The 27,513-nt window shown below is 40.9% G+C and overlaps 1 protein-coding gene across 6 annotated transcripts in view; it reads left to right on the top strand.

Moving 5' to 3' along the window:
- Positions 1-27,513, top strand: part of DIP2C (disco interacting protein 2 homolog C) — a 377,861-nt gene that overhangs the window by 268,337 nt on the left and 82,011 nt on the right. For all 6 annotated transcript variants that reach the window (XM_084781752.1, XM_084781751.1, XM_084781749.1 and 3 more), the window contains 6 exons: positions 252-361; positions 544-646; positions 2,643-2,707; positions 7,021-7,114; positions 7,215-7,334; positions 8,664-8,778. In XM_084781752.1, the coding sequence (XP_084637878.1) occupies positions 252-361; positions 544-646; positions 2,643-2,707; positions 7,021-7,114; positions 7,215-7,334; positions 8,664-8,778 (607 nt within the window). The remainder of the gene's footprint in view (positions 1-251; positions 362-543; positions 647-2,642; positions 2,708-7,020; positions 7,115-7,214; positions 7,335-8,663; positions 8,779-27,513) is intronic.

Here is a 27,513-nt window from a genome sequence, read left to right as displayed (position 1 = left end):
GAACTTGTCTGATCTGTTAATATTTCTGATAATACATGTAGCTCATATTCTGTGGGGTGACACTGTAGCTGGTGGTGTCTCAAGCACTCTTTTGGTAATGCTGTCTTCATTTTAACATATGGGAATGCCAGAGATTCCATGTAGACTGAAGTGGTATTTTAAAGCAAGATGGAAATAATAGATAAAGAATTTCTATAGACCTGCCTTTTGGGTTCTACACACTTAAAAGGAATTTATGATTTATTTCCAAGGTTGGCCAAAGCTGCTATGGTTTGTCACAGAATCAAAACACCTCTCTAAACCTCCTCGGGATTGGTTTCCACACATCAAAGATGCAAATAACGACACAGCTTACATTGAGGTAAGAAAGATGCCATCTTTCCTCAGGGTCTGGTGTGTACACTGGAAAAGGATGTGCTTTTCTCATCCTAAGACGAGCGCCAGTGTAGTGAGGACTCAGCGTCCCAAGAAACTAGAAGCTGTCAAGTGAGGGCCAGGAATGTGTTTACCAAACACCTTTCAATATTTTCTGTCTCGTTTCAGTATAAGACCTGTAAAGATGGAAGTGTTCTTGGGGTGACCGTGACGAGGATAGCGCTGCTGACACACTGTCAGGCACTCACGCAGGCCTGCGGCTATACAGAAGGTGTGGAAGGCCCTGAGACTTTCTGGGATCTGGGCTTTTGGAGATGCCCCACTGACCAGGGATACCTGATGGGGAGCCCGCCTGTATGGTTCCTACTGGTACCACATCACAGTATCATTCTGTTTGTGCCCAACTCTATCCATCAGTTGGTGAACTTACTAAGTAGTAGTAAGTTTCAGCTTGACCTGCTGTAACACAGGCACAGGGGCTGCAGCTGAAAGTCTGAAAGGAGAATGCTGGCAGTGGGGGCACTACCATCCCTCTAGACGATGCATTATTACTGTGTGTCATATGACATTTTCCACATGTGCACCTGTGGAGCCCTGCCCATGTCCTCACTTAATACTTACTGTAGCCTCAGAGGCTCAGTCCCAACAGTTGCCACACATGTTACTTCCCCCCTGCCCATGGCTATCTGCCTTTTGAAGCTCTTTCTCTTTAAGTGCCACGTTTTAGCCCGCTCTTCACTTTTGAATGTGAAGTTTTAAGAATAGCTTTGCTGGAAGACAGTTGTTTTCCTGCTGTGTTTTCTCTGATTATGAGAAGCAGAGGTAGAGTGAGTGGCAGGAACCATGACAATAGGTTTGAGTGGACACAGAGAAGGAACGATAAAAGCAACTTCTCCAAGAACCTCAGGCTTGTTCCCCGACTGTACAGGGAGGCCACAGTCACAGCAGACAAGTCTACACTGACGTCAGTGTCTGGGACTGAAGAAGCCAGCAGTGGCCCCTAGCTCCACTTCTAAGCTCCACTTTTTCGTGCTGTTCATATGATCTCCTCATCCTTTCCTGTGTTTTAAGAATATTGTGTCTCCTAGGCATGCTCTATTAATGGTCAGACTGACTAACACTTAGAGAAATGTGGCCTCTAATCTCCACTTTTCCTTTCGTTAAAACATAGTGGCTTGTGTTTTCCTGGCCCACATGCTTTGGAGATTCATTGCTATCACTTTTTAGGTGTCAGAAGCAAATCTAAACAGATACATGTATATATAACTTCTTCACTTTATAAAAAGAAATCTAGGAGATATGTATTTGGACATCTGTATTTTGAATTAGTCTCCTGGTAGGAGAGCAAGAAATAGAACATTTAAACCTTTGTTAAATATTGTCAGAGGGAATGAGGAGACCATAAAGCCTAGCGATGGTAAATACCTAGGATGCTGAGAAGTGACCCGGAGCTTGTGTACAGATGACATAGATGCCTGTTGAATCAATTTAATATGAATATGCTCAAATGAAGCCCTAAAGTCCTGAGTGCCAGACTGTCTAGCATCATGGCTTCAGTGGAATTGGAAATAATTATCTCAACAATATGTTTTTATAGCTTTTTTTCTGTCCTTTCTTCTTTGGTATTCTCGTACCTGTGTTGCTTCAACATTACATCATCCCTGTCTTGATGTATCTCACCTTCTTTACTGTCCCACCCTTAAAGAATTCTAATGTGACAAAAGCCTATGCACTGCCAAAAATTCTTCTCCTCCCCATGTTTTCCTGTTATATGAACAAGGTCTTATGTTGGAGAAATAAAAAAATCTCAGGAAGGCAGGAAATAAACAGAAGGTATACTGTGTGGTTATTTGGTGGCGGTGGAGGTGGTGGTGGTGGTGGAGGGGGAGGTGGTATGTGACAGTCTTTTAGAAGTCTTACTTTATGTCCAAGCTGGCATTGAGTTAGCTTTGTAGCCCAGCATTGGCCTCAAAGTTGTGATCATCCCAAGTGCTGGGGTCACAGGCCTGCACCACTGTGATATGGTAAGATGTTTTTTGGTGGTGATGTGTCAGCAGGTATGGTGTTCACTTACATGCCTGGAAACGCTCTCCAGCCAGGCCGGCACTCCCTAGTGGGCTATAATGACTGTGGAATGTCTGGGAAGACTGAGTATTATGGTTTCTTCTAAGATGCAGGATGACCCTTCAGGTAGTGGGCTTTCCCCACAGTTCACTCATGTCACTCTATCCTATCAAGTAAAACTTGTAATTCTTTCTCTTATACAGCTGAAACCATTGTGAATGTTCTAGACTTCAAGAAGGATGTGGGGCTCTGGCATGGCATACTGACAGTAAGTAAAGCCCCCTTCGTGCCTATTACACAGTGTGTCCATTTTCCGCAAGGCCCCTTCTCACATTATAAACAGAGAAATCTCATGTTAGGAGTCATATTGTCCACTAGCCAGCTTACTGCACAGTGCAGTATAGGTAGCTGATCTCAGAAAAAACTTTTTTTTTTTATGGAGAGAGATTTGTCTCATCTCAGTGCTGCTTGAAAGTGGTGGCTGATCTGGTTGTGGATACTTTAGTAGAGAAATGCTTAGATTTTGAAGTGTTTCTGGCACTTAAAAAAAAAGTAAAAAAACAAAAAAATGCCTGCTTCAGATTCCCCACCTGTTTCATACAAGGCAGTTTTGACTGACTTGTTTGTTTTCTTAGTAGTTTATTAGGCTTAAACATCATTTATTGTCTGATGTAGAAAACCCCAATAATTTTTACATAAATGTTGGGAATATAAATATTACAGTTTGCTATTTGTTGGTGAGCTGGCCCTACTTGTATGGCCCGCGAACATCTAAGTACCTTGTGCGTAGTCTACCTATGGTTCCAGCCCCTTCTGGCCTCTGTGTTCCAGTAAGGCTTGCTTCTTACATCCTGATGCTTTTACATGTGGAGATGCAGAACAAAAAGGGTTGAAATGTTGACATGCTGGTACAGAGGGAATATCACAGATTTGGGGCTAGAGAACTAAAAAATCTGCACTAAGGGCTCTGTGCCTGTTGTAGCTATGACTCTAGTGAGTGTCATATGCATGAGCACAAGAAGCTCTCTTTAGCACTAAAAAGTTAATGCAGGGCTTTTTGGATATTAGGCAGGTGCTACCATTGAGCTACAGCCTGGCTATTTTGGGTTTTATTTTTGAGATGGAGTCTCAGTAAGTTATCTAGACTAGCTTTGAACTCGGGATCATCCTGTCTCAACCTCCCAAGTAGCTGGGAGGCCAGGCAAATTTGTTCATTTATTTATTTTTTAATATTTTATTAACTTATTCATATTAGCCCATCCCTTGTATCCTCCCATTCCTCCCTCCCTCCCATTTTTCCCCTACTCCCTTCCCCTATGTCTGTGACTGAGGGGGACCTCCTCCCCCTGTAAATGCTCATAGGGTATCGAGTCTTTTCTTGGTGACCTGTTATCCTTCCTCTGAGTGCCACCAGGCCTCCCCATAAAGCCATTTGACTCTATCAATAAATGAATTTGCATTCTCCACCATTGAGTGGAGAGGCAAATTCATTTATTGATAGAGTCAAATGGAAATGAGTCTTACCTGTTGTGTTGGCATAAGGATGGTGTGGTTCGGTATTGAGTAAACACTCATCTGCCTGTATTTGTAATACATGTGGGTCCACTATCACACCCTTGAGAACAGAAATAGTTACTATTAGAGTTAGTTCCTCTAATAGCAGATGCATGGCTCTGATGATGCATTGTCTTATGTATCCCTGCTTTACCCAGCCCCTCTGAGAGTGTCACCAGTGCTGCTCAAGTAGCCCTCTTGTGGACAGCACACTTTAATTCTGTTGTTCTACATCCCTGTCTGCAGTCTTGGACTGACAAATTGCCCTTTTCTTGACTCTTCCTAAAGCCAGATGATTGAACATGTTGTAGCACACACTTTGCCTCATTCTGGAGATGTGTAGGCTCCCTCTCCTTTGGGAAGAACCCCCAGAAGCCCCTGGGTTTGCACAGGTTCTATAGAGACCTCATTCCTGGTGGGGGATGTACAGTTGTCTTTTCATGTTCCCTTGGAGCTTCTCCCTTGGAAGCAGTGATTCCTAGTGCACAAAAGCCAAGCCAGAAAACACTGCCCTGACATTTACAGTCTGTAGTCCTTCCTGGGGCTGTGCAGCAGATCCAAGTTATCTGCATGCCACCTGAGTCTTAATCACAACCATTTATATAGTCAGTTTTTTCCCCATCTACTTTAAGGAACTGTCTAAGAGTCTCAATCTATGCTGTCAAGGCTAGATGGAAGACTGTGGTTCTGACCCCTTTACAGAGTTGCATAACTTACAGTGTGTTAACTAGCAACATTAATTTGGAGACAACTATTATACTCTTCTTTGAAAAGGAATTTGACTTCTAGAATGAAAGGCTATAAAACTAAATGTTATATTTTTGTTTATGATTGACAGTTACATGTTTTAGTCCCATGTGACATTTTAGTACATGTAATATGTGTTAATATGGGAACAGATTAGTTGGCAATGGGACATGTGTCATTTCTATTCCAAAAACATTCAGAATTTCTCTAGTGCTTATTTTGAACCTATCAATCTTGTCCACTGTTATTATCCTACTGTACTATAGAAAATTAAAAGTTATCACTTCCCCCTGGAGGGGCTGCCTTGCCAGGTCAAAGGGGAAGAGGATGCACTCAGTCCTGATGTGACTTGATATGCTGAGGTGGCTTGGTAGGGAGAGGGCTCCCCTTTTCTGCATAGTGGGGGGTGGGAGGTAGAGGGAGGAAGGGGCTACGATTGGGGTATAAAGTAAATAAATAAAAATTTTAAAAGTTATCACTTCTTGGTCATTTGACCAAGGCTAATTGTAGACTATTAGAGGTTAATCTTTCCATCTTAGCTGTATCTTGTGTGTATTTACCAGCTCTTCACTGCATCTGAACTTACATTTCAACCTTCTAATAACACCTACTGTATTCACCTCTTCTTTGTGATTAACATTTCACTTCCACATATAAATAACACAATGCAGTGTTTTGTCTTCCTGTACCGGACTGATCTTGATTAACATAATGTCCTGTCCTCTAGTTATATCCATATTGCAACACGTGGCAGAGTTTGTTTTGTTTTGTTTTGTTTTGTTTTGTTTGAGACAGAGTTTCTTTGTGCCTAGCCCTAGCAGTCCTGGACTCACTTTGTAGACCAGGCTGACCTCAGACTCACAGGGATCCACCTGCCTCTGCCTCCCAAGTGCTGGGATTAAAGGTGTGGGCCACCACCCCCTGCCAGGGTTCCATCTTTTTTTGTTTTTGTTTTTTAATTTATTACTATACAGTATTCTATCGGCATGTGTGCTTGTCTGCCAGAGAGGCACCAGATCTCATTATAGATGGTTATGATTCACCACGTTGTTGCTGGAAATTGAACTCAGGACCTCTGGAAGAACAGCCAGTGCTCTTAACCTCTGAGCCATCTCTCCAGCCCCCAGGGTTCCATTCTTATGTCTTCAAAATATTTCACTGTGTATATGTATCACATTTTCTCTCTGTCCTTCCACTGTTAGATATCTAGGTTAAATCTATATCATGGCTGTTACAGTGCTACAGTGAGCTCAGACTGTGATGTCTCTTCAACATACTGACTTCAGTTCCTCTGTCAGTGTGCCTAGTAGTTATTCTGGTGGGTCACGTTGTAGTTGTCTTGTTAATGTTGTTTGTATCTGGGGTTCTGTGTGTGTGTGTCACACTCTTCCAACCATTTTTTACTATTGCTCTACCAATGTACATTCCTACAAACTCTCTTTGAGATTACCTCTTCTCAGAGTAGTCACAGGCCATTCTGAGAGGGGCAATAACTCATTGTAGCTTTGACTTGCATTTCTCTGGTTTGCAGTGATGAACACTTTTTCATAAATATCTTAGGTATTTATATATTATCATCTTATTTGGGATATTTATGGTGTGCTGTTTGTATGTTGTTCTCTGTGTGTGCCTGTGCATGTGTGGTATATTTACTTTTTAGTGTAGATGTATGTAGGTTCCTGTGCATGTGTGTGCACGTGTGTGTGTAGAAGGCAAAGACAACTATCTGGTGCCATTATCTTTTGAGACAGCTTCACTGTGAAGCTGGAGCTCATTGGTTGGATTAAGCTGGCTAGCCAGTGAGCTTTAGGGATTTCCTTGTCTGTGCCTCCTCACTCCCCCAAGGTCTATGGGTACCTACACATGACACCATGGTGTTGGGGACTCAACACTTATGTCCTTATGCTTGCCTGGTAGGCACTTCACTGATTGCGCTGTCTCCCCAACCCTGAGATTCTACTTTTAAAAAACTCCTTTTGGGGTTCTTTTTAATACAACATTTTAATGAGAAAAGGATTTGGACTTAAATTCTTTGACTCTGTCAGAGGTAGTTGAGCAACAATGATTACTTTGTCTTAATGGATGACACCAAAGTATCCCCTAACAATACTGAGCCTAACTTGAGTCAGCCATCTTGTCCCCTGAAAGCTCCTGTTGTGTTAGTGAACCTCAGTACCTCATTTTTGCTCTTTGCTGAGCCTCAGTATATCTAAACAGCAAGCCCTCTCCTCAGGTACCCCACCTCTTTGCTTACCTCTTGTGTTCATCTGTTGGTTTCAGAGTGTCATGAACATGATGCACGTCATCAGCATCCCATACTCACTGATGAAGGTTAACCCCCTCTCCTGGATCCAGAAGGTCTGCCAGTACAAAGGTTGGTCTCTCCTGGGCTGTGGGTGAATCACAGTTACCTGTCTTCTTCAGCTCCACACAGTCTGGTGGTGACACATGATAACTTCTATTTTCCTTTGTAGCAAAAGTGGCTTGTGTGAAATCAAGAGACATGCACTGGGCACTTGTAGCACACAGAGATCAGAGAGATGTCAACCTGTCCTCCCTCCGCATGTTAATAGTGGCTGATGGAGCAAATCCCTGTAAGTGAAGCATCAATTGTAGATTCAAAGATGGGCAAGCCTCAGAGCTCCTTTTTTTCCACATGCCATTCTTGGCACTTTGATGTTTTGTTTTTCCTAATCTGTATCTTGATTGAGACTATCTTAAAATAACCAAGTAGTGTTCTTAAAGACCAGGATAACAAAGAGACTGAACTAAGTGTTCATGGTCGGCTGGCCTAGAATCAAAAGAAACAATCAGATTCTGTAGAGACAGTTCTTTCTTGAATTTAGTTTTCTCAACTATGCAGTGATAATCAGATCATAATCCTTGAGGATAAAATGAGTCAATCCCAAGTATAGTTCTTTGGCATAGAATGCAAGCTCAAGAAGTACTATTTTATGGTCTACTGTAGTTGTAGTAATAAATAAATTAAGCTTTCATTTTAATAAAGCTTCATTATAAAATAACAATAACAGCCAAGCACAGTGGTGCAGGCCTGTAATCCCAACACTCAGGCAGAGGCAGGTGGATCGCTGTGAATTTGAGGCCAGTGTGGTTTACAAAGTGAGTCCAGGACAGCAAAGGCTACACAGAGAAACCCTGTTTTTTTGGGGGGGGGAACCCAAAATAAATAAATCTCAGATAAAACAAATTAATATTTCCATAATATATCCTCTATATGCCTTGAAATAGCTTGGTTTTGTAATACTAGTCTGTAACATCAGAAGCCACATGTCAGAACTGAATGAAAGACTGTTTCTGACCTCATCTGTAACCTCTGCTTAGCTGTGTTTGTAAACAGGAGGAGGCTATGCTTTCTTGATGCCTGATGGGTGAAAGTGAGCATAGAAACAAATAACTTAGTTTATAAATGATTCCTTCACTTCTAAAATAATTGCCTAAACTGTGAACTAGTTAAATAATTACTTTTAATACACATCACCACAGAATATCTTGCATAAAAAAACTTAATTTGTATTTGAAAGTCATAGATTTCATAGGGCTTAGTAATTAATGCAAATTCATCTAAGAGAAGTTTTCTTTGTTTAGATTGACTCATTTTTCTGGATCTTGCATACTGAAAGTTGTAGACCACGTTTCACGGAAGTTAATAAATTAAATTCATTAGTTACCCAAAGTGTCTTCTGTATAGAAGTTGCTATTTTAATTTCTTTTTCTAATGGTTTAAAAATATTATATTTCATTGTAACATAAGTAATAAAATGTAGTAAATGTCTTGATTTTCCGCAGTGATTTACTCTGTTTATATCTGAATTATAACTTCAAAATTATTTTGCTAATATGGGATACTTTTAAGTCAATCACATTGTTACACTTGTCTGACCATTGTCCCTCTTTCCCTCCAGGGTCTATTTCTTCTTGTGATGCGTTTCTCAATGTCTTCCAGAGTAAAGGCCTTCGGCAGGAGGTCATCTGTCCCTGTGCCAGCTCACCAGAGGCCCTCACTGTGGCAATCCGGAGGTACTGGGTCACTTCACTTATAGTATACCACTGTCCTGACAGAGCAACTGAAACAGGGGTAGTAGTTAATGCTTAGTGTGAGCTTAAGAATAGGCCCCAATGCCAGGCATGGTGTCACATGCCTTTAATCCCAGCACTCGGGAGGCAGAGGCAGGAGGGTCTCTGAGTTTGAATTCAGCCTGGTCTACAAAGTGAGTCCAGGACAGCCAAGGCTACACAGAGAAACCCTGTCTCAAAAAAAGGGGGGGCTTCACATGTTCTCTGGTGAATTTCTTTCTTCCATTTAAGAATGGATGCTCTTGAATTTTCTAGATTGGTTAATTAGGGAAATATTTCTAGTTTTATTCTTTCCTGAGTTGTTAGAATTCTGTATTGGAAGATGTGGGACTGGCATGATTTCTAGTTTTCAGTACTCAATTTTCATCAGCTTGTATAAATGTCTGGTTTTTAATTTGGGAGTGAAATGAAGTAAATGTTGAATCACGACCCTGGACATGTGGTTTCATTTTCATATCTATTTTTTGTCCCATAGAAAAATGTTCTTTATGAAACTTAGCCAGATGTAGAAACATATACCTTTAATTCCAACACTTGGGAGGCTAAGGCAGCTTGATATCTTGTGAGTTCTAGACCTGTCTGTTCTATATAGTGAGTTTCAGGCCAGCTAGGTACTTCTGTTGGAAAAAAAAATGAAAGTGAGAAAAAGAAAGGAAAGGAAAAGAACCCTTGGGTTTCTGAGCCTTTGAGCAGCATAATGGCACATCAGGAGGTCTGAGGACTGTGACAACCAGCTCTCTCACAGCCTGGCCATAGAACAGTCTGAGATGCTTCTGCGGGGAGCAACATCATTCACTGTTGATCATAAGTCACTCCAGCCTGCTTCAGAACAAACAGCACAGTACAAGGAAGAAGAAGTAGTTATGTAAATGTAAAATTTATTCTACTGGAGTTAGAAAAGCCAAGTCCTGTAAATGGACACAAGGAAGGATCACCTGCCCAGCATCATCAGTAATTGGAGCTGGCTGTCAGTCACTACTCCAGGCCCTCACTTATCCATACTACAGGAAGAGGTGTGGAAGGCCTTTGAAGCTTGTAGCTTACTTTCATTGTTTAGGGGTCTACTTCTAAGTTGGTTTTTATTTCAGGCAATGGTTGTGCACCCTATGAGAAGAGGTAACATTGAAAACTCGGTGTTCAAAGCAGAGGTTATGCTTTATAGAAAAGAGTATGTTCCAACCCTAATTAAATTCTTTGTGTTATATACAAGTGAAAACAAGACATGAAAGGGGTGAGGGGGCTTTAGAAGAAGCTCAGCTTGCATGGGGAGGAGATGAAGGAGGGTGATGGTAGGGGAAAACAACCAAAATACATTGTATATATGTTGAAATTGTCAAAAACAATTTTTAATTAAAAATAGAGCTTCCTAAAAATATTGACTGGAAGAGTCTATTGGTTACTGTTTTTGTTGCTTTGATGAGATTCTTGACAAATCAACTTAGGGAAGGAAGAGTTTATTTTGGCTCCCAGATGGAGCATGCAGTTGACTGGTGCAGGGAAGGAATGACAGAGTGGGAGGCAACAGGTTACGTTGCGTCAACGGCCAAAGTCTGAGAGCAATGGAAGCTGTGCACAGCCAGCTTTCTCCTTTCCCCAGACCATTAGATGGTGCCACTTTCATTCAGCATGTATCTCCTCTCCTCAATTAAACTTTCTGCAACTACCCTTCTATGCACCCCAAGAGGTTTATTTCCTAGGAAATTCCATTTCCAGTGAAGTTGACAATGAAATTTAACCATTACAAGTAATTTTTTTTTTTTGGTAAGAAATCCTGTGATGTTCTTAAATTTTGTTGTATTATTAACTAGATGATAGGCCTAAGAAACTGAAAATGTTTGAAGTATCAGCCACTTTTAATCTTGTCAAACTGGACATTGACTGTTACTACTGTAAATGGATGGTGTAGCATGTTACTGTCAAGATTCTAGTCTCTGCTTTAGAAGTATTATACCATCGGTCTCCCTGAATAACCTGACATTGACCTTGAAACATGAAACACACTTAGGGTTATATAGTACAACAGGTTTATCCTAATTTTTCTCTTTCAGGACTTGTGCTCCTAAGAGTAGATATCAAGAAGATGAGCATCAGGTTTGACAGGGGCCAAGTGTCTAGAGTCTTAGGTTTGAGCTTAGCTTTGCTGATGCGTGGCCGCCACATAATCTTCACAAAGCATTTGTTCCAGGGCTTCCGTTTATACTGCTGAAAAGTCAGAGAATTGGATATAGTAATCTCTAAATTGTCCTTTGAACATAAGTGCTTAAGATTTTGCAGTGCTGTTAAAGAGCAGCTCAGCCACCAAAAAAGTTACAAACATGTGATCCACATGTATGGAATTGACTGGACAATTTGTCATTCTGAATATGTGTTCTTGCTGATGAAGTTTTTACTGAAGATCTTGGGTGTTATAAAAGATCATCACTACCAAACAAACAAACAAAACAAAAACAAAAAACAAAAACCAAACCAAACCAACAACAACAAAAAACGGAGCTAGGTTCATTGATTTCAAAGGGCACTGTTTTTTTTCATCACTATTTTTAATAGGTGTTAACTGAGCAGAAGATGGAATATATGGAATGATCACTGGGGCTGATCTAGCTGTTAATGCTGTTGGTTTTGTTTCCTGAAATGTGGAGTCTTGATATGTGCTCAGTGTGGCTTTGAACTTGGATCCTATCTTAGTCCCTGTCCTCTTGCTGTGAAGAGACACCATGGCCAAGACAACTCTTTTTTTTTTTTAATTTAATTTAATTTGAAGACAACTCTTATAAAAGAAAGCTTTTAATTGTGGGCTTGCTTACAGTTTCAGAGATTTAGTCCATTGTTTTCATAGCAGGGAGTATGGCAGCATGCAGGAAGGCATGGTGCTGGGGCAGTAGATGAGAGCTACATTCTGATCCATAGGCAGCAGACGGAGATGCTAGGCCTGGCATGTGCTTTTTGAAACCTCAAAGCCAACGCCCAGTGAGACACCTCCCCCAACAAGGCTACTTCTCCTCATCCTTCTCAAATAGTGCCATTCCTTGATGACCAAGCATTCAAACGTTGTTCAAATTACAACAGACTCCTCTTGCCTCAACTTCAAAAGTGCCAGGAATATAAGCATTTGTTGCCATGCCTGGTTACCTTGTCAGAATTTTTGCCAAATGATTTCACTGATAAATTCTTATGTAGCCTTTTTTTCCCCCTCCAGAAATTTAAAGGGGGGAAGGTTTGTAATTTTGAGAGTCAAAATAGCTGTGTATAATCCTGAACTATTTTCAGTAAGAACATTTTCTAAGCTTTAATAATTTCATTTATTCTCTTTTAATATCCTTGCATTCAACTCTTGCTATTTGACGTCTCTGGAACAAAGCTGGTGTATGTTCTTTTGGACTCTGTTGCTCATACCTATAGCTGTAGTTATCACAGTGCTGCTCCAAGCATGGCATGCTAGAGATGTTTTATGCAATCTAATGTGACTGAGATTGTCACTTGTGGTGACATTAAAGGGGCTGGAAACAGTTTATATCATATCTATGGGTTTAAAATATAAAAAATATATATATATATCTAAAAGCACTGGAAAGACATTAGGGGCTAGGGAGATGGCTTACTAAAGTGCTTAGTATATAACCATGAAAACTGAGTTCAATCTCTACTACCTATGTCTTGAAGAAGGTGAGGTGCCAGGCTCAGCAACACACACCTGTAATTGTACCACTGGGGAAGCAGAGACAAAGGAAGATCCCTGGGTGGTACTCATTGATCAGCCAGTTCTGACAAATGGATAAACTCCAAGTTTAGTGAGAGATCCTGTCTCAAAAGATAAGAGAATGACTTAGGAAAATATCCCATATTAACCTTTGACCTTCACATGACCCCCCTCTTTCCTCTCTCTCTGTCTCTGTCTCTGTCTCTGTCTCTCTCTCTCTCTCTGTCTCTTTCTGTCTGTCTCTCTCTGTCTCTCTCTCTCTCTGTCTCTGTCTCTCTCTCTCTGTCTCTCTCTCTGTCTCTCTCTCTCTCTGTCTCTCTCTCTCTCTCCACACACACACAGAGAGAGAGAGAGAGAGAGAGAGAGAGAGAGAGGGAGAGGGAGAGAGAGAGAAAGATATTATAACTCTAAGTAGGTTCTGTAACAAATACATCTTCAGTTTATCCTCATTTCCTTAGAAGCATATCATCATGTAGAGTATGAGGTGAGATTCTATGTTCAGTGAGCAAATGTGATTGTGAAGTGGTAAGTACAACAGCTCTCTGTGGTTTTACAGCACAAATTCTTTCTTAGTCATCTCAACTGATAGGAAATAACATACTTCCTGACAATTCAATTCCTGCCTACAAACTGGGACTAAATTGGTTCTACTGAAAATCCAAGTGGTCCAATCTCTAGAAATAACTTTACTTCCCCCCCCCCCAAAGATTTGACTAAGTGAGAAAAGAAAAATGGTCCCTCATAGAGGACCCTGCTGTGTCCTTCCCTGAGGTGGGTTACATTTCTCTTCCCATTGTCAGAGACTACCTCTGCTTCATGGTGCCATCTTCCCTTTGCTAAGTAGAGAGTAGAATGGTATGCTGCGTCTCTGATAGTCGATTTCTGCTTACCCCTCTGGGAGACAATGTTTCAAGGCCAGAGATATCTCAGCCTTGCAAAGTTTGCCTGGCTGAGTTTAGCTTGTCTGCACAAGGCCTTTCACAGTTCCCTTTGAGCAATTTGGAAGGCAGTAGAGGAAAGGGGGTGGGTACTGGCCCTGGAGCGACAAATAAGATTCTCCTGTACCTGAGCCATCTGCAGATTTTCATAACCATCCATACAACAGTGTAACAAAAGAGACATCCTATTCTTAAGAGCATTTGAATAAAAAATAGCATAGATCTTACAGAAAACTGCAGAATACTAAGAACTTGATTCCCTTTTAATTCATGTGCACATATTCTCCATAATTCATCTCTATTTCTGTGGCTTGGAAACCACATACAAAACCATCAGGTCTTTGGATGCTGTAGGTGTCATTAATGAATGTGAGAATGTACCCAACACTCTGCTCTTTATTTCCCTTTTCCCCTCATATAACAAGTAACAGTCAAATTATAGGAACATAACATGCAGCTCATTTAATATCTAAAAGGGGACATAATGACCCAGATCCTTCACTTTCTGAGTCCCTATTCCAGGCACACCTGTATTCACTAAAGCATATTCATAAGTAGTAGTAACATGGCATATGTGAAAGCCAGGCATGCCAATTACAAGTTTCCCAGCATGCCCCCTAGGAGAACAAGGCCCATGAGCATTAAGCATTGCATGATTTGTTTAATTATGCTCTATACAGTAAAGCTACTATGGGAAATATTGAGAAAAGGGAGAAGGAATAGACCTACAGTTTTTCCATTGATAATACAAGAAAAAAGAAGTGTTTGAGTGTGGTGTATAGAAAGCCAAGCTATTGGAGAAACTGGGCACTGTTACAAGTAAAATCATCTTAAAGAAGTTGGTATTGGAATGACCACCATGCGTAACCTGAGCCAAGGAGGGATAATCCTTGTGCTCTGAGGTGTTGAACCAAGTGAACAGAGACTAGAAGAACAGTGCAGGAGCGAGGCAGGAAGCTCTTGGCCTTGGTCAGAGTGGCTCATCAGCGTCCAGTGCCCCCACTGCTCCATCAACCCCCTCCCCTGCAAATGGAAAGAACTGTAAATATTCATCAGGGTGATTGTGCCAAATTTTAAGAAAAGGCACAGCATAGCAAGGTGTGGTCCATACCCATGTTACTAGATATTTAAATGCTGAGAAGGAAGGACAACCTGAGCCCAGGAGTTAGAGACCTTAACCCTTGGGGACGTAGACCAGTAGCTCCCAAAAAGATATTGTACCAAGCTTGCATCTGTGATGAAAGTACATTTCCTGACCCCAAAGCAGGATAAAATTCATTGACAAGTTAACAAGGTCATCATTGTTGATGAAAATGGAGTGCCAGACCATGTATGTAATGGTAATGAAACAGATTTTACAGCATTACTGTTCCCTAGAAAGACACTGACAACAGCTGTCAGGACAGTCCCTACAAGGATAAAGGATGCTTACAAGGAATAATTGTGTGAGTCACGCTAAGTCATCCCAAAGTGAACTTGCTGGCAAAACCCCGGCAAACTTGTTCTAAAGCAGTGCTTCTCAACTTGTGGCTTGTGGCCCCTTTGAAAGTTGAGCAACCCTTTCACAGGGATTAAATATCTTGCATATCAGATATTTAGCATTCATAACAAAATTACAGTTATGAAGTAGTTATGGTTGGGGGTCACCAAGACATGAGGAACTATATAGAAGGGTCACAGCATTTGGAAGGTTGAGAACCACTGCTCTAAGGGAAGGAATTTCTTCTTGTACCAACTGTCACAGTTTGCCAAGGATGTCATTCCTAATTGGTTTCCGAAACATTTCATCTTGGCAGTGCCTGCTTAGGGCAATGAAGTTGGACTGGGTGACAGATGCAAGATTGTTGTTATTCCTAGATGGCTATGCTGTTTATCCTCCTAATGAAATGTTCATTAGAAAGGTGTTGTCACATGCTTTCATGAGTCCACCCATCTGACCAGGATGTTTTATGGATGGATAGTCAGTATAAAAGCACTTTCTTGAATAGAGGCATAGAAATGGAAGGTATCCAGAAGGATAGTGTGTCATATGTGCTGCTAACAGTATTTAGGTTACAAAGACAAAAGACAGACTATTGCCTGTTATGATAGTGAACAAAGTATTGATGGATTCCATATGTCAAGTGGAGTGGGTGGGGGAGCTCCTTCTGCAAAACAAACACATCTTTAGAATCTGTCAGCTGGAGGAAGTAGACACTGAACTTTTTTCACATCAGTAATGAGGCTCCATTATTCATTGAAAATGGTAGAAGAGGTGACCATAGTAACAGTGGTAGGGATAACACTTAAAGTGGCAACAGTGGCATGGTGAGAGGTGAGGTGGACTCACTGAAGGACTGGAGCAGCAATCACTTGTGGCTGCATGAGGCCAATGGCTCTGGAGGAAACATTTTAAGCACACAGCAGGCAGATACCTCCTTGTCCCTGGAGAAGACTCCTGCTGCTTCTGATGCTTCTCAGTGAACATGTGTGGCCACTTTTCTATAAAAAAAAAAAAAAAAATTCCATCACAGGTGGAGATTGGTGGCTGCCATTGTTTGCTGTTGACAGGTGCTACAGGGATTATGGGGATACTACTAGGCAGCTTGGCTACGCTGACGCATTACTTTTTTCCTGTAATAATGGTGTGCATATTTTGCCCTGCTAAATACTTACATGTGATAATTGTGAAAATAGTTGCCCATTGGTAGCACACAAATTTGGAGAGAGGAATCATGATGCGAGACAATCACAGATTGTCGCTATGGTGCCTGATATGATGACACCTGCTTTCCTAAAAACTCAATTTATACCCACTATAATTATACACACTCATTAAATACCTGTAGAATTATCTTTGGGATATATGAATAAGATATGTAATATAAATGAATTTTGTATTTACACATTTTCTGTCCACAAAATATTGTGCATATGAAAAATTTCAAAATCAGGGCACCAGTCAAATTTCAGAGCATGCTTTATTCCAAGCATTTTGTGTCAGAGATACTCAATTTAGAATATACATGTAGACATGTTTTGAGGGTTTTTTGATTTTGTTTTTGTTTTAACTTGCTTTTTGTTGATATTGAGGACTAAACCTAGTCTCACATGCTTGACAAGGATTCCACCATCATAATACATTTCCAACCCTGAAAAGGTAGGATTTTAAATGTTGTGACCACATGAAGCATTCACAAGTACAACAAATTATACTCCATCCCTTCCTGTGTGGATTTCAGAATTATAAATGCATGTAACTAGAGTTGAAACAGACTATTTCTTTTACATTTTTATTGTTTTTATTATGACACAGGCTTCACTATGTATGTAGGTCTCTCTGGATTTAAACTCACTGTGTAGCCCAGAGTGACTTTGAATTCCAGAGGCTGAGGTAGGAGGATCCTCCGTGCTAGGATTATAGGTGTGTGTTACCACATCTGACAAAACAATCTTTCTTCAACTCAGACTGATGCCCTTAAAATGAAGCAGCAAGCCTTGAGTAGTACTAGAAATTATAGCATAGTTTCTGAAACTAACATTTCATTTCTAAATAATACCTTGAATAATTTTTGCATGACTGATTTCACTTCCCAGAGGAGGCCTGGGAAGAAATTTCTGTGGAGAAATATGCCTGCCTACAGAGCTGAGTCAGTGAAGGGCTTGGGGAGATGCTCAATTAGTAATGTGCTTGCTGCATAAGCAGGAAAATTCTAACTTGGGTCCCCACCAGCCATATGAGTTCAGCGGTACAAGTCTTTATTCCAGTGCTGGGGAATTAGAGACAGGAAATCTCTAGCCAGGCAGTCTAGCAAAAATGATGAGGCACAGGTCCAGTGAGAGATCCTGTCTGAGAAAACCAGGTGGAACGTAGTTGAGGAAGACATCTAGTGTTGGTCAACCTCTAATCTCCATGCTTAGAATAAGAGTCGGTGACACCTGGCCCTAAGAGCTACACTGAGTTCCCACAGTGCTGAGAGCTTGCAAAGAGCTGCCTACTTCAGTGTGCTATGCTAGAACATGCTGTTGTATGTGTGATAATATCAATGTGCTTTTGAAAAATTAGGCCTATATTTTAGTTATCTAATTTTTTCGAAAATATTTTCAAAACCTCAGCCTTTACAGAGATAATCTTTCCCAAAATAAGATGTGATATCTAGCTTCTGAAAAAGCTTAGGTCAAATTGGAGCTGTGTTGGGCATCAGTCAGCAGTTACACTCAAATCTGACTGTACCCCGGTTGATGATCTATAAACAGTTCAGCTAGACTGAAGGCTGCTACACACTCCCCGTCTCCTCTCAGCGGCACTGACAGTTGTTTTGTTACTGACTTTTACACATAATACATTTTCTTGGTAACTTAGTCAGTTAACCTCATGAGACAATAAAGGTTTTGTGTGATTTCTAATAGGTGCTAGAGTAGGAATTTCTGCAGGCAGGCTTTGGCTATAATGACCAAATCCATAACCTGGTAACTAATCACTACTGAAAGGTTTGCTGTTTTATATATGTATGTAATTCAGTTCAGATTTGCTTCCTTACCACATCTTCTGTGATACAGCTGGGTATCTGTCAACTTTTCTGGAAGACTGTTTCATATAAATTCATAATGGCCTAAGGCTGGCTAGAAGTTTAAATTTTGTTGTATAGATTAAACCTATTTTGGGCGCTTAAAAAACTGTACTGTTACCACCACAGAATTTAAGTAGACGCTCAAATGCAGAGGTTTCACTAAGACATCTTTTGTCTGTTTCACAAAAATCATAGCTTTCCATAGCTTCAACTAAAAATGACTATCCATAGGCCTGCTGAGATAATCAGTAGGGAAAGTGGCTGCTGCATAAGCATGTAAGCCTACAGTCAGACCCCTGGCACCCACATACAAGCTGGTGTGATGCTGCGTAGCTCTATACCCAGAGCTGGAAGGCAGAGAAAGGATACTGAGGCTTTCCAGCTAGCCAGTCTAGCTGACTTGGCAAGCTTTTAGGGCACCTGTACACATCTTAAATGACTCTAAAGTCCACAAAGAATGAGTTAAAGTAGGCTTGAGAGACAGCACAGTTTGAACCATGTTCACCTAATATGTGTGAATGGTTCTGAATGGAAACTGAATGATAGAAATATTCATTTGGATGAACTTATGTACATCTTGTATACAAATGCAAACTAGTACAACTAGAAGCCTTTCTACATGTTTCTACATTTCTCCCTCAAAACCATGATGAAGTCAAATGTAACCTAAGTAACAGACACTGCCTGCTCTCTCAGGAGCACCTCAGAGAGCAGCCAAGTAAGAGTTACTGTTACGCCGGCGTGGTGGTGCACGCCTTTAATCCTAGCACTCGGGAGGCAGAGGCAGGCGGATCGCTGTGAGGCCAGCCTGGTCTACAAAGTGAGTCCAGGGCAGCCAAGGCTACACAGAGAAACCCTGTCTTGGAAAAAAAAAAGAGTTACTGTTACGAAATGTCCTCTTCCTAATCAGTTGTTTCTGTTTTAACTCAAAATACACCTGCTGACATGTGTTAGGGAATCTCCAAGACCCAAGATTTCTGGTGTAGAAAGCATTCTTCATTCTGGCTGGGTGCATCCTTATGGTCTGTGTATCGGGGGTGGGGCTGGAGGGGTGGTTTCTACAGTGGGCTTCTTACAACATTTATCCTAATTCTTTTTAAATGGTAGAAAAATGTAGCTGCATCTTAGGACTTTTTAGCAAGTTCTCACTATGGGTTTGATATGAATTCCCTAGAATTTACCACTACTTCATAGTTTTCTGAGCTTTTCCAAGTATTTGCATTTTTCTTTTCTTTAATTATTGTAAGAAAGAGTGCATGAGTGGGAATGCATATATATTACATATGCATGTGGAGGTTGGGGACAACTTTTGGGCATCAGTTCTCTCCTGCCACCTTGTTAAGGGTCTCTTCTGTGATGCATACTCCAGGCTAGCCAGACACAAACTGCTGATTCCCCTGTTTCCTGTATCACCTGTAGGTGTTCTGGGTTTACAGATGTGGGAACCAAACACCAGGTTCCATGACAAGCACTGTTACCTGCTAATCCATTTTCTTGAGCATACGTGATTTCATTTTGACTTTCACCAATATCCTTATTTTCTAAAAGAGGCATTTCATAAGACCTGTTGAGTTTCTTGTTATGTCTGGCTATGTATGTGCACCAGTCCCCTTTGATTATGCAGGTCTTTGCCTGTAAATGCACATGCTAGTACCTCCACTTCCTAATAACCAGCATCACTGCCGTGGCTGTTGTGAGGCTGGTCATGAGGAGCAGCCTGGTGCCTGAGTCTCCTCTGTACCTGCTCGCCTTCATAGTTCCACCATTCATTGAGAGTTGGCATGATCCAGGAGTCCTTGAGGACCAGATACCACCTCTTGTCTTGTGTATCCTGCCCCTGTTCTTACAGTACAATTTTGCTTACACATGGGAGGCACACAGGATGTGACTTGTGATTGAAGCATTTGTCACCGGTATTCACTCCTGCTTAATGGCTTTAGTAGAATAAGCATGTAAGTGTACTTGTACTATTGAAAGTGACTGATAACTTACCTCTTTCTCTCCCATCCTTATGTGACAGTCATTGTTCTTTCCTTTCTCATACCCACTCTGCCCACTCTGTAGGGATGTGTCTGAATCCAACCACTTTGTCTTCCCTACGGCTTTCCAGGCCCATCGCCCCTCACCTGGGTTCCCAACCACTTCTAAGTGTTCTCCTCCTGTTCACCAACCACAGTCCGGCCAAAGCCTGGTGCAGGTGCCTCGCTTAGATGAGAGTCTGGAGAACACAGCTTCCCCTGCTGACCCTCACAGGAGTGGCATTCAAGTTTACCTCCTGTTCCCTCTGCCAAGGTGACCCTGGCCACTTCATATTTACAGAGCTAACTTCTTAGCTCTGCTGTTGGCATAGACTCACTGACTTCAGTCAGTGGCTGTGACACTTACTGCTTTATTCACCCTTTGTGAATCTCTATCTGGTAAATAGTTGGTACCTAATTACTTTTAGATAAATGAGTAAGAATAGTGTTCAAACAAACACAATTTCAGTTCTCTTCCATATGTGGTAGCCCTACATCATTTTCCAGGAGAGGCTGGTGTGGGCCATGGGGTTTCTTAGGAGTTTATGCCCACAGCATGATTTCCACAGTGGAATCATAGGCCATTTTGAATTTTTATTTATCTGCTTCTATTTCATCAAGTGACATAGGGTGTTGCCTGTAGGCTGACATTATTTTCATAACATGGTCTGCTGAAAGTCCGCTCCAGCTTGAACACAGTGTGCCATGTAGTCAGCCGTTTGCAGCCTACCTGAGGCCTATTCATAGGCCACTTGGGTGAGAGAGAACCCATGGGTAGAGGTCTTGGACAACAGTCTGAGCAGTGTACTCACTCATTCCTACTCTGGGACAGGAGAAAGAATTCACTGCATTGCTGTGGGGTAGAGTCCAAGTGCAGAAAGCCTTCAGCCATGCCATCCCCATCAGGGTGAGGAGTTTACATTGTCAGTTATAAAGCTGTGGAAAGACAGTGATTGTCTAGTGTATAGACAGAAATAATGAACCAGAAGTACGTGCACAATTTGCCCTGGCTTTGTGTAAATATATTGCCCTGGCTTGGGGGCACAGTGTCATGAGGGGGAGAGGTCTCTGGACACAGCTCACGGCAGGTAATGGCTTTTCATTCCTTTTCTCCTCCCTGGTGTGGGTGGTGATGTTCCCAAATATGCCACCTTTCTGATTGGTATCAGTCCTCAGATTCAGGAACAAATAAAGGAACAGAAAAAGATATGCTACAATTTCAGCATTTTAAGTTGAATTGGGAAAAACAGTGTAAGAAAAGTCCAAGATGGCCTTGGAGTCCAGGCTTACTCTCCGGTGTTTTCCTTGTACCCCATCGCCTTTCTTAGTCTTACTTCCTTGCTTAGTTGTCATGCACATTTAAACAGTGCTGGTTTTGTTAGCAGATGATCTTTATAATAAACTACTGGGATTAGACTTCTCAGTCTCAACAACTGACTGCATGAGATAAAACTCATTTCAACATTGAATATACTTATTTTCTTAAAGGTACATATCATACCTTTTGTATACCCTGCCCCTAGCCTGTTTCTCCAATCTTTCTTCAACACTCCTTGCTCCCATTAAGCCTTTTACTTCCATAAATGTTACTTTCCCCTTTATTTATATATGTATACATTCCTTTATATGACTATGTAAAATCTAGGAACCACAAATAAGAGAAAACATACAGTATGTCTTTTTCAGACTGACTAACTTCATTTAATGTGATTGTCTCCAATTGCATCAATTTTCCTACAAGCGATCTTGTTAGGAACACCACCTACTTCCCCCCAGCCCCCACCTATTCCCCCTCCTACCTACAAGCCCTACAGTCTGTAGGGAGAGGTAAAGAATAAAACAGCACTGTTACAATAAATTGATTCTATTCAGCCAAGGAAGCCAATTACTGACACAAAGAGAATGAAATGTAATTCAAAGCTACAAGCACTATGTCAGGCAAAATCTAAACTGCTATTAATCTAACAATAAACTAAAATAAACTGCTCTAATCCTCATAACCTACACATATCCCAAGCATGTGCCAATCTGATCCTTCTCTGGCAGCTTCTCTCCTCCTCTCTCTCCATCAACTGTCAACCTTAACTGTCAACTCCCATCTCCTCCTCCTCTCCAAGAAGTCCCGCCTTTCACTTCCTGTCCTTCTACCCAGCTGTTTGGCTAAACAGTGTTTTATTGACAGTTGTTACATCCACTCAAGACATTCCTCCACACAATACCAACTTTGCAGGCACTGGGTTTGAACCTTCAAAGCCTGACCTCATGGTTTTCTTACACACTTAAATACAGTAGAACTTGTGACCTGTGATCTTTACAATAAGAATTCTATTGGTTGATAAACAGAGTTCAGGGCTAGGCCTAGAATACTGGTTCCTCAGCTTTCCTAACTCTTGGGACCCTTTAATACAATTCCTCATGTTGTGGTGACTCGCAACTATAAAATTATTTTGTTGCTAATTCATAACTAAAATTTGCTACTGTTATGAATTATAATGTAAATATCTGATATATAGAACCTGATATTTGACCCCTAAAGGGGTCATGACCCACAGGTTGAGAATAGTTGTCCTAGAGGAAGGATCTGCGATACACATAAGAATAGAGAATTTGTGGAGATGCAAAGCACTGGTAGGGTCTCTTTCATAGGGGATGTGTTTTATTAACTGCAGGATTAGGGCCTTGAGCAATGCACAGGATATTGGGGGGATTCAGGTGGAGGCTGCCTCCTAATAGAATAGCAAATAATCAGCAGGTTGATTGGCCACTTTTCACTCTGGCATTCCAGGTGACTAGGCGTCATTCGTTTCCTCCTGTCAAAAAAATGATGGATGATCCTGGTTACTTTCCAGTGTTTGTTTTAAACTGCGCTTCCTTCACAACCTAAGTTTTATCTTTTCTATGGCTGTAAAGTAATCCCACTATGTATATATGCTACATTTTCCTTAAGGTTTGCTCTGTTGTTGGGCACCTCAGTTTTTTCATAAGTTGGCTGTTATGACTCATACTGTAACCAAAATTGAAGAGCACTGAATATCTTTGGGAGACAAAACACACTTTCTTAGTTTAAGTTCTGTGGGTTTTTTTTTTTCTCATTCTTTATTTAATTTGTTCCTGAATACATTTGATACAGGTAGCGTACATACTTGGCATTCATTTTAACATTCTCTATTTGTCTATTTCTCTAATTGTCTCTATAATATTTGAACATAGAAAAGTGTCCTCTGGCTGATGTTTCATGTGAATGTTGAATCCTATGCATAGCATGATGTGGATTGTTGTTTTGGGAAAACGAGCTGACACAGTGACTCTCATAGCATTTTGTGCTGACTGCATACCATTTTCTTCAAAGTATTCTCTGAAGACTTGACATGAATTTTTCATGTGTGAGAGTTGTGAAGGTAAGTTATTAGGTTAAAGAAAAATAGCTTTGGTAAGTCCTATGAAACTATTTTATGTGGGCCTGTGAAAAGGCTTCATTAAAGATTTTAGTGCAAATACAAAATGGGACTTTATTAAATAACATTGTCATGTACAGTGTAGAAGGTGATACAATCCTCATGTTGTATTGTTTTCATTGCTCTCATTGTTATCAAATATCTGACAAGAAGCAACTTAAAGGGGATATTTATGTTGGTTCATAGTTTAGAGGGACATGGTTTATTATGTGGAAAGCATGGTGGTAGGCAGCGCTCTGGTGATAAGAGCATGAAGCAGCTGCTTGTTCACTTCTCAGCAGACCAGGACTCAGAGAGCAGGAATGATGGGACTCTGCTTCCCTCATTTCCTCCTCCTTACTCAGCCCAGGAGCCCAGTTTATGGGATGGTACTGACCACGTTTAGGGAGGATCTTTCCTTCAACTTCTCTTTGAGGTTAATCCTCTCTGGATATGCCCTCTCGGTCATATGCAAAGGTGTGTCTTACTAGTATCCAAAGTGTTTCATAATCCAATCAAGACAGTCCAAATTAACCATCATGTGTATTTTGCATAATGCTTGCAATTTTTGAGGGAAAATCAACATTTGGCTGTTAGATTTTGCCATTCTGTTGTAGAAAAAAAGACTCCAGAGGACTAATTATTCTGGCTTGAAGTGGGACTGACATTTCTTCTATGTTGTCATCTTAATCAAATTGTGTCCCATGTTTAATAATCTTTCAGAGACAGTTTATTCTGCCTGGTAATGAAAGAGAAATTGAACTTCCAGTAAACATCATAGTATAGCTGATTGCTTGCCTGGTTTTTAGTCCACTTAATTAAAAAATGCTCGATTCTTATCTATGGTAATCAGTGAAGATAAAATTGCAGATGCATTTGTGCACTCTTGGTAGATTTTTGGCCCTTTGGCACATTTGTCACTTTATGGTTCATTTCTGTGAGAGAGAGAGAGAGAGAGAGAGAGAGAGAGAGAGAGAGAGAGAGAGATAGAGGAGAGGAGAAGTACAGAGCATAAATTGAGAAGTTGGGAGAGTTATAAGAAAGCTGTTTAGGTGGCTCCTGCATCTGTGCCATGGGTGCCAGTGAGAACATGCCCATGGCACAGATGCCCATGGGTCAGATTTATGAAAATGTGAAAAGTCAAGACTTCTCAGAGCTGCAGACCCAGTGAGATGGTGATCATGGCTCACTAACTGCTGAGTACCTTACTGTGGTTTTTTTCTTGTAAGTACTATAGAATGTCTCTTGCACAAAGTAGAACATATTGGAAGGTTCTGGGTCATATATAATGAATGAAGCCTCCAGTGCCCTGCTTGATAGATTGCCAGCATGCAGAGAAGCCTTAAAGAGGCAGCAGAGGACCCTGGTGAGTGCTGGAGAAGGGAGCAGACTGACAGCTAGCCAGGGTACTGTGCCTCCATTGTGTGGCTGCCAGAGGCAGATGATGGCTATGGCTAATCTGGTTAGTGTTTTCAGAGAAAGCAGCCTGCAAGCAGAATGGGCAATATTTAAGTGGCATGTTGACGCTTTTTAAGAACAGAAGTTAAAGAACAGGAAGTAGAAAGAGCATGATCTCGTCTTTATGTGTGTCTGTATGCGTGCGTCTCTGTTTACATGTGTTTCCATCTTTACGAGGGTCAGGCAGGTGACAGCAGGAAATCATATACTTATGCTCTGGCTTCCTGTAGAATATATTTATTTACTAAATGGTGTGTTTTGGGTTTTGTTGGAAACTTGGTCCCCAAACCCATGTGTTAATGGTATCTGGAGGTGAGGCCTTTGGAGGATGATTAGGATTAGTTGAGGTCACTGCCCCATGATGACAATAATGACTTTATATGAAGAGAGAAAGAAGTAGGAGACTAGCATGCTTGCTCTAACTTGTCATGTAAGTGCTTCCATTATTTTATGTTATAGCACATGGTACTTACCAGTGCCTGCAACCTGTTCTTGGATTTCTTCCAAACTTCCAGAACTGGAAACTCAATAAGCCTCTTTATCCATATTGATCAGTCTGCATAGCATTCTGTTGCAATGAAAGAAACAGACTGAGACACCCAAGTATTAAAGTAGTAAAGTATTAAAAACTTACTTCTTTACTAAAGTCCCTGTCCCATAATATTTTGTATGTTCCCCTTTTCTCTAGGCAAATTATAGAATAAAAAAATACTAGGGAAACATGAAATACAGTACCAAACTCATCAGAAGGATGAGCAAAGGCAAAATGGGGTGGGGTGGGGCGGGACGATCTAGCAGCTTGTCTCTCTGGCCCTACTTACCTGGCAGGTTGGTTTAATCTACAGGATGCAGAAAGATAATAAACTTGGTTTCTTAGTTTGTGACACTATCTCATGTTGTCCCAGCTGGCTTTGGATTTACTGTGTAGCTGAGACTGGCCATGACGTCCTGATATTCTTGCCTCTACCTCTGAAATACAAGAATTTGCAGGTATGCAGTATCACACCCAGCCATATTTGACCTTTAAAAATCATTTAAAAATAATTTTTATGTTTCTGGATATTTTATGTGTTTGCACCTGGTACCCATACCAGCCAGAAGATGGGTATGCACTGCCGTGTGGGTATGGGGACTTGAACCAGGGTCCTCTGGAAGAACAGCCAGTGCTCTTGGTCAGTGAGCCATATCCCCACATGGTATTTGACTTTTATACTACACTGTGACAGTTTATTCAACTAAAAAAAGCTTAAATTTTTAATGACAAGATTTTGTTTCAGTACCTCAACATTAGCAAAAAAAGTAATGATAATGTAAAAGAGCAATTAAAATGTAATTCCAGAGAAATAATAAAGATGTCTCTGTCTCTAGAAGTCCTCTTCTGCTTTTTGAAAAATCAAGTCACAGGATAAAAAGCTGTGAGAAAATCAAGAGAAAAAAAGAAAACTGACAGGCAGTACTCCACCATCTGATGCCCATCTAATAATGAAATCAAGTAGTTTCTTCCTGGGGTGTAATTAGGAACACAGAATTGTAAAAAGAAAAAAAATGTTAAAACTATACCACAAATTAACATGAATATTTCAAGAGCATTCATAATTGCTTAAAAAATAAACATAGTTAGACAGCCATGGTCTCACTTTTTAAAAACACAGGAAGATAAAGAACAGTATTTATGATTGGTAAGTAAAATTTAGGAAAACATAAATATATAAGTATCATATCATAAAATATTTTAGAAATGAAAATTGCCTCAGTGAGAGCTGGACTTAAGTAACAGCCGGAGAGCAGCTGTCTTCTCTTTTTCACTGTGTCCTGACCACTTAGATTGGAGTATATTGTATTATTTGGTGCCTTAGTTACAGTTTCTATTGCTGTGAAAAGACACTGTGATCTTAGCAACTCTTATAAAGGAAAACATCTCACTGAGGCCGGCTTACAGTTGAGAGGTTTAGCCTGTTGTCATGGCGGGAAGCATGGCGACGTGCTGGAGAAGCAGCTGGGAGTTCTCCAGCCATTTCCACAGGCAGCAGGAAGAGGCTCCACTGGGCCTGGCTTGAGCTTCTGAGACCTCAAAGCCCACCTGAAGTGGCACCCTTTCTCCAGCAAGGCCACATCTCCAAAAATGCCCCTTCCTAAGTCTATGGGGTCTTTTTCCTTCAGATCACCACACTTGGTGTGTAGATGGAACACACACACAGGAAAGAGCAGTGGAGACTGGCCTCTGCCCTGTACTAACTTTGTCCTTTCTGGTCTTGTCACATAGCTAACACTTGGAAAGTAAACCATTTCCTGCAACTAGAGCGTGCCTCCTCAAGGTTCCACAGCCTTCCCAAACATCACCACCATCTGGGAACCAACTGTTTAAACACAGGAGACTAGAAAGCATTTTGCATTCAAAGCATAATAGCCTATATTGCTCTCTGATAGTGCACTGGTTTTACTTTGTAACTTAACTGTCCAAATTCATGGCTTTTGTTATCCGTTGAATTATATCATGTCTTTTACACTAAAGGTTGAATCAGTGAATTTTTTTATTTTACATCCAACTTCAGCTTGCATTACAAAAGATTCCTCACAAATAAT

The sequence above is a fragment of the Acomys minous genome (genome assembly GCF_964271855.1).
Source record: "Acomys minous genome assembly, chromosome: 5".
Classification (NCBI taxonomy): Eukaryota; Metazoa; Chordata; class Mammalia; order Rodentia; family Muridae; genus Acomys; species Acomys minous.
The sequence above is the reverse complement of the archived record's forward strand: the minus strand, read 5'-3'. Positions and strand labels throughout refer to the sequence as shown.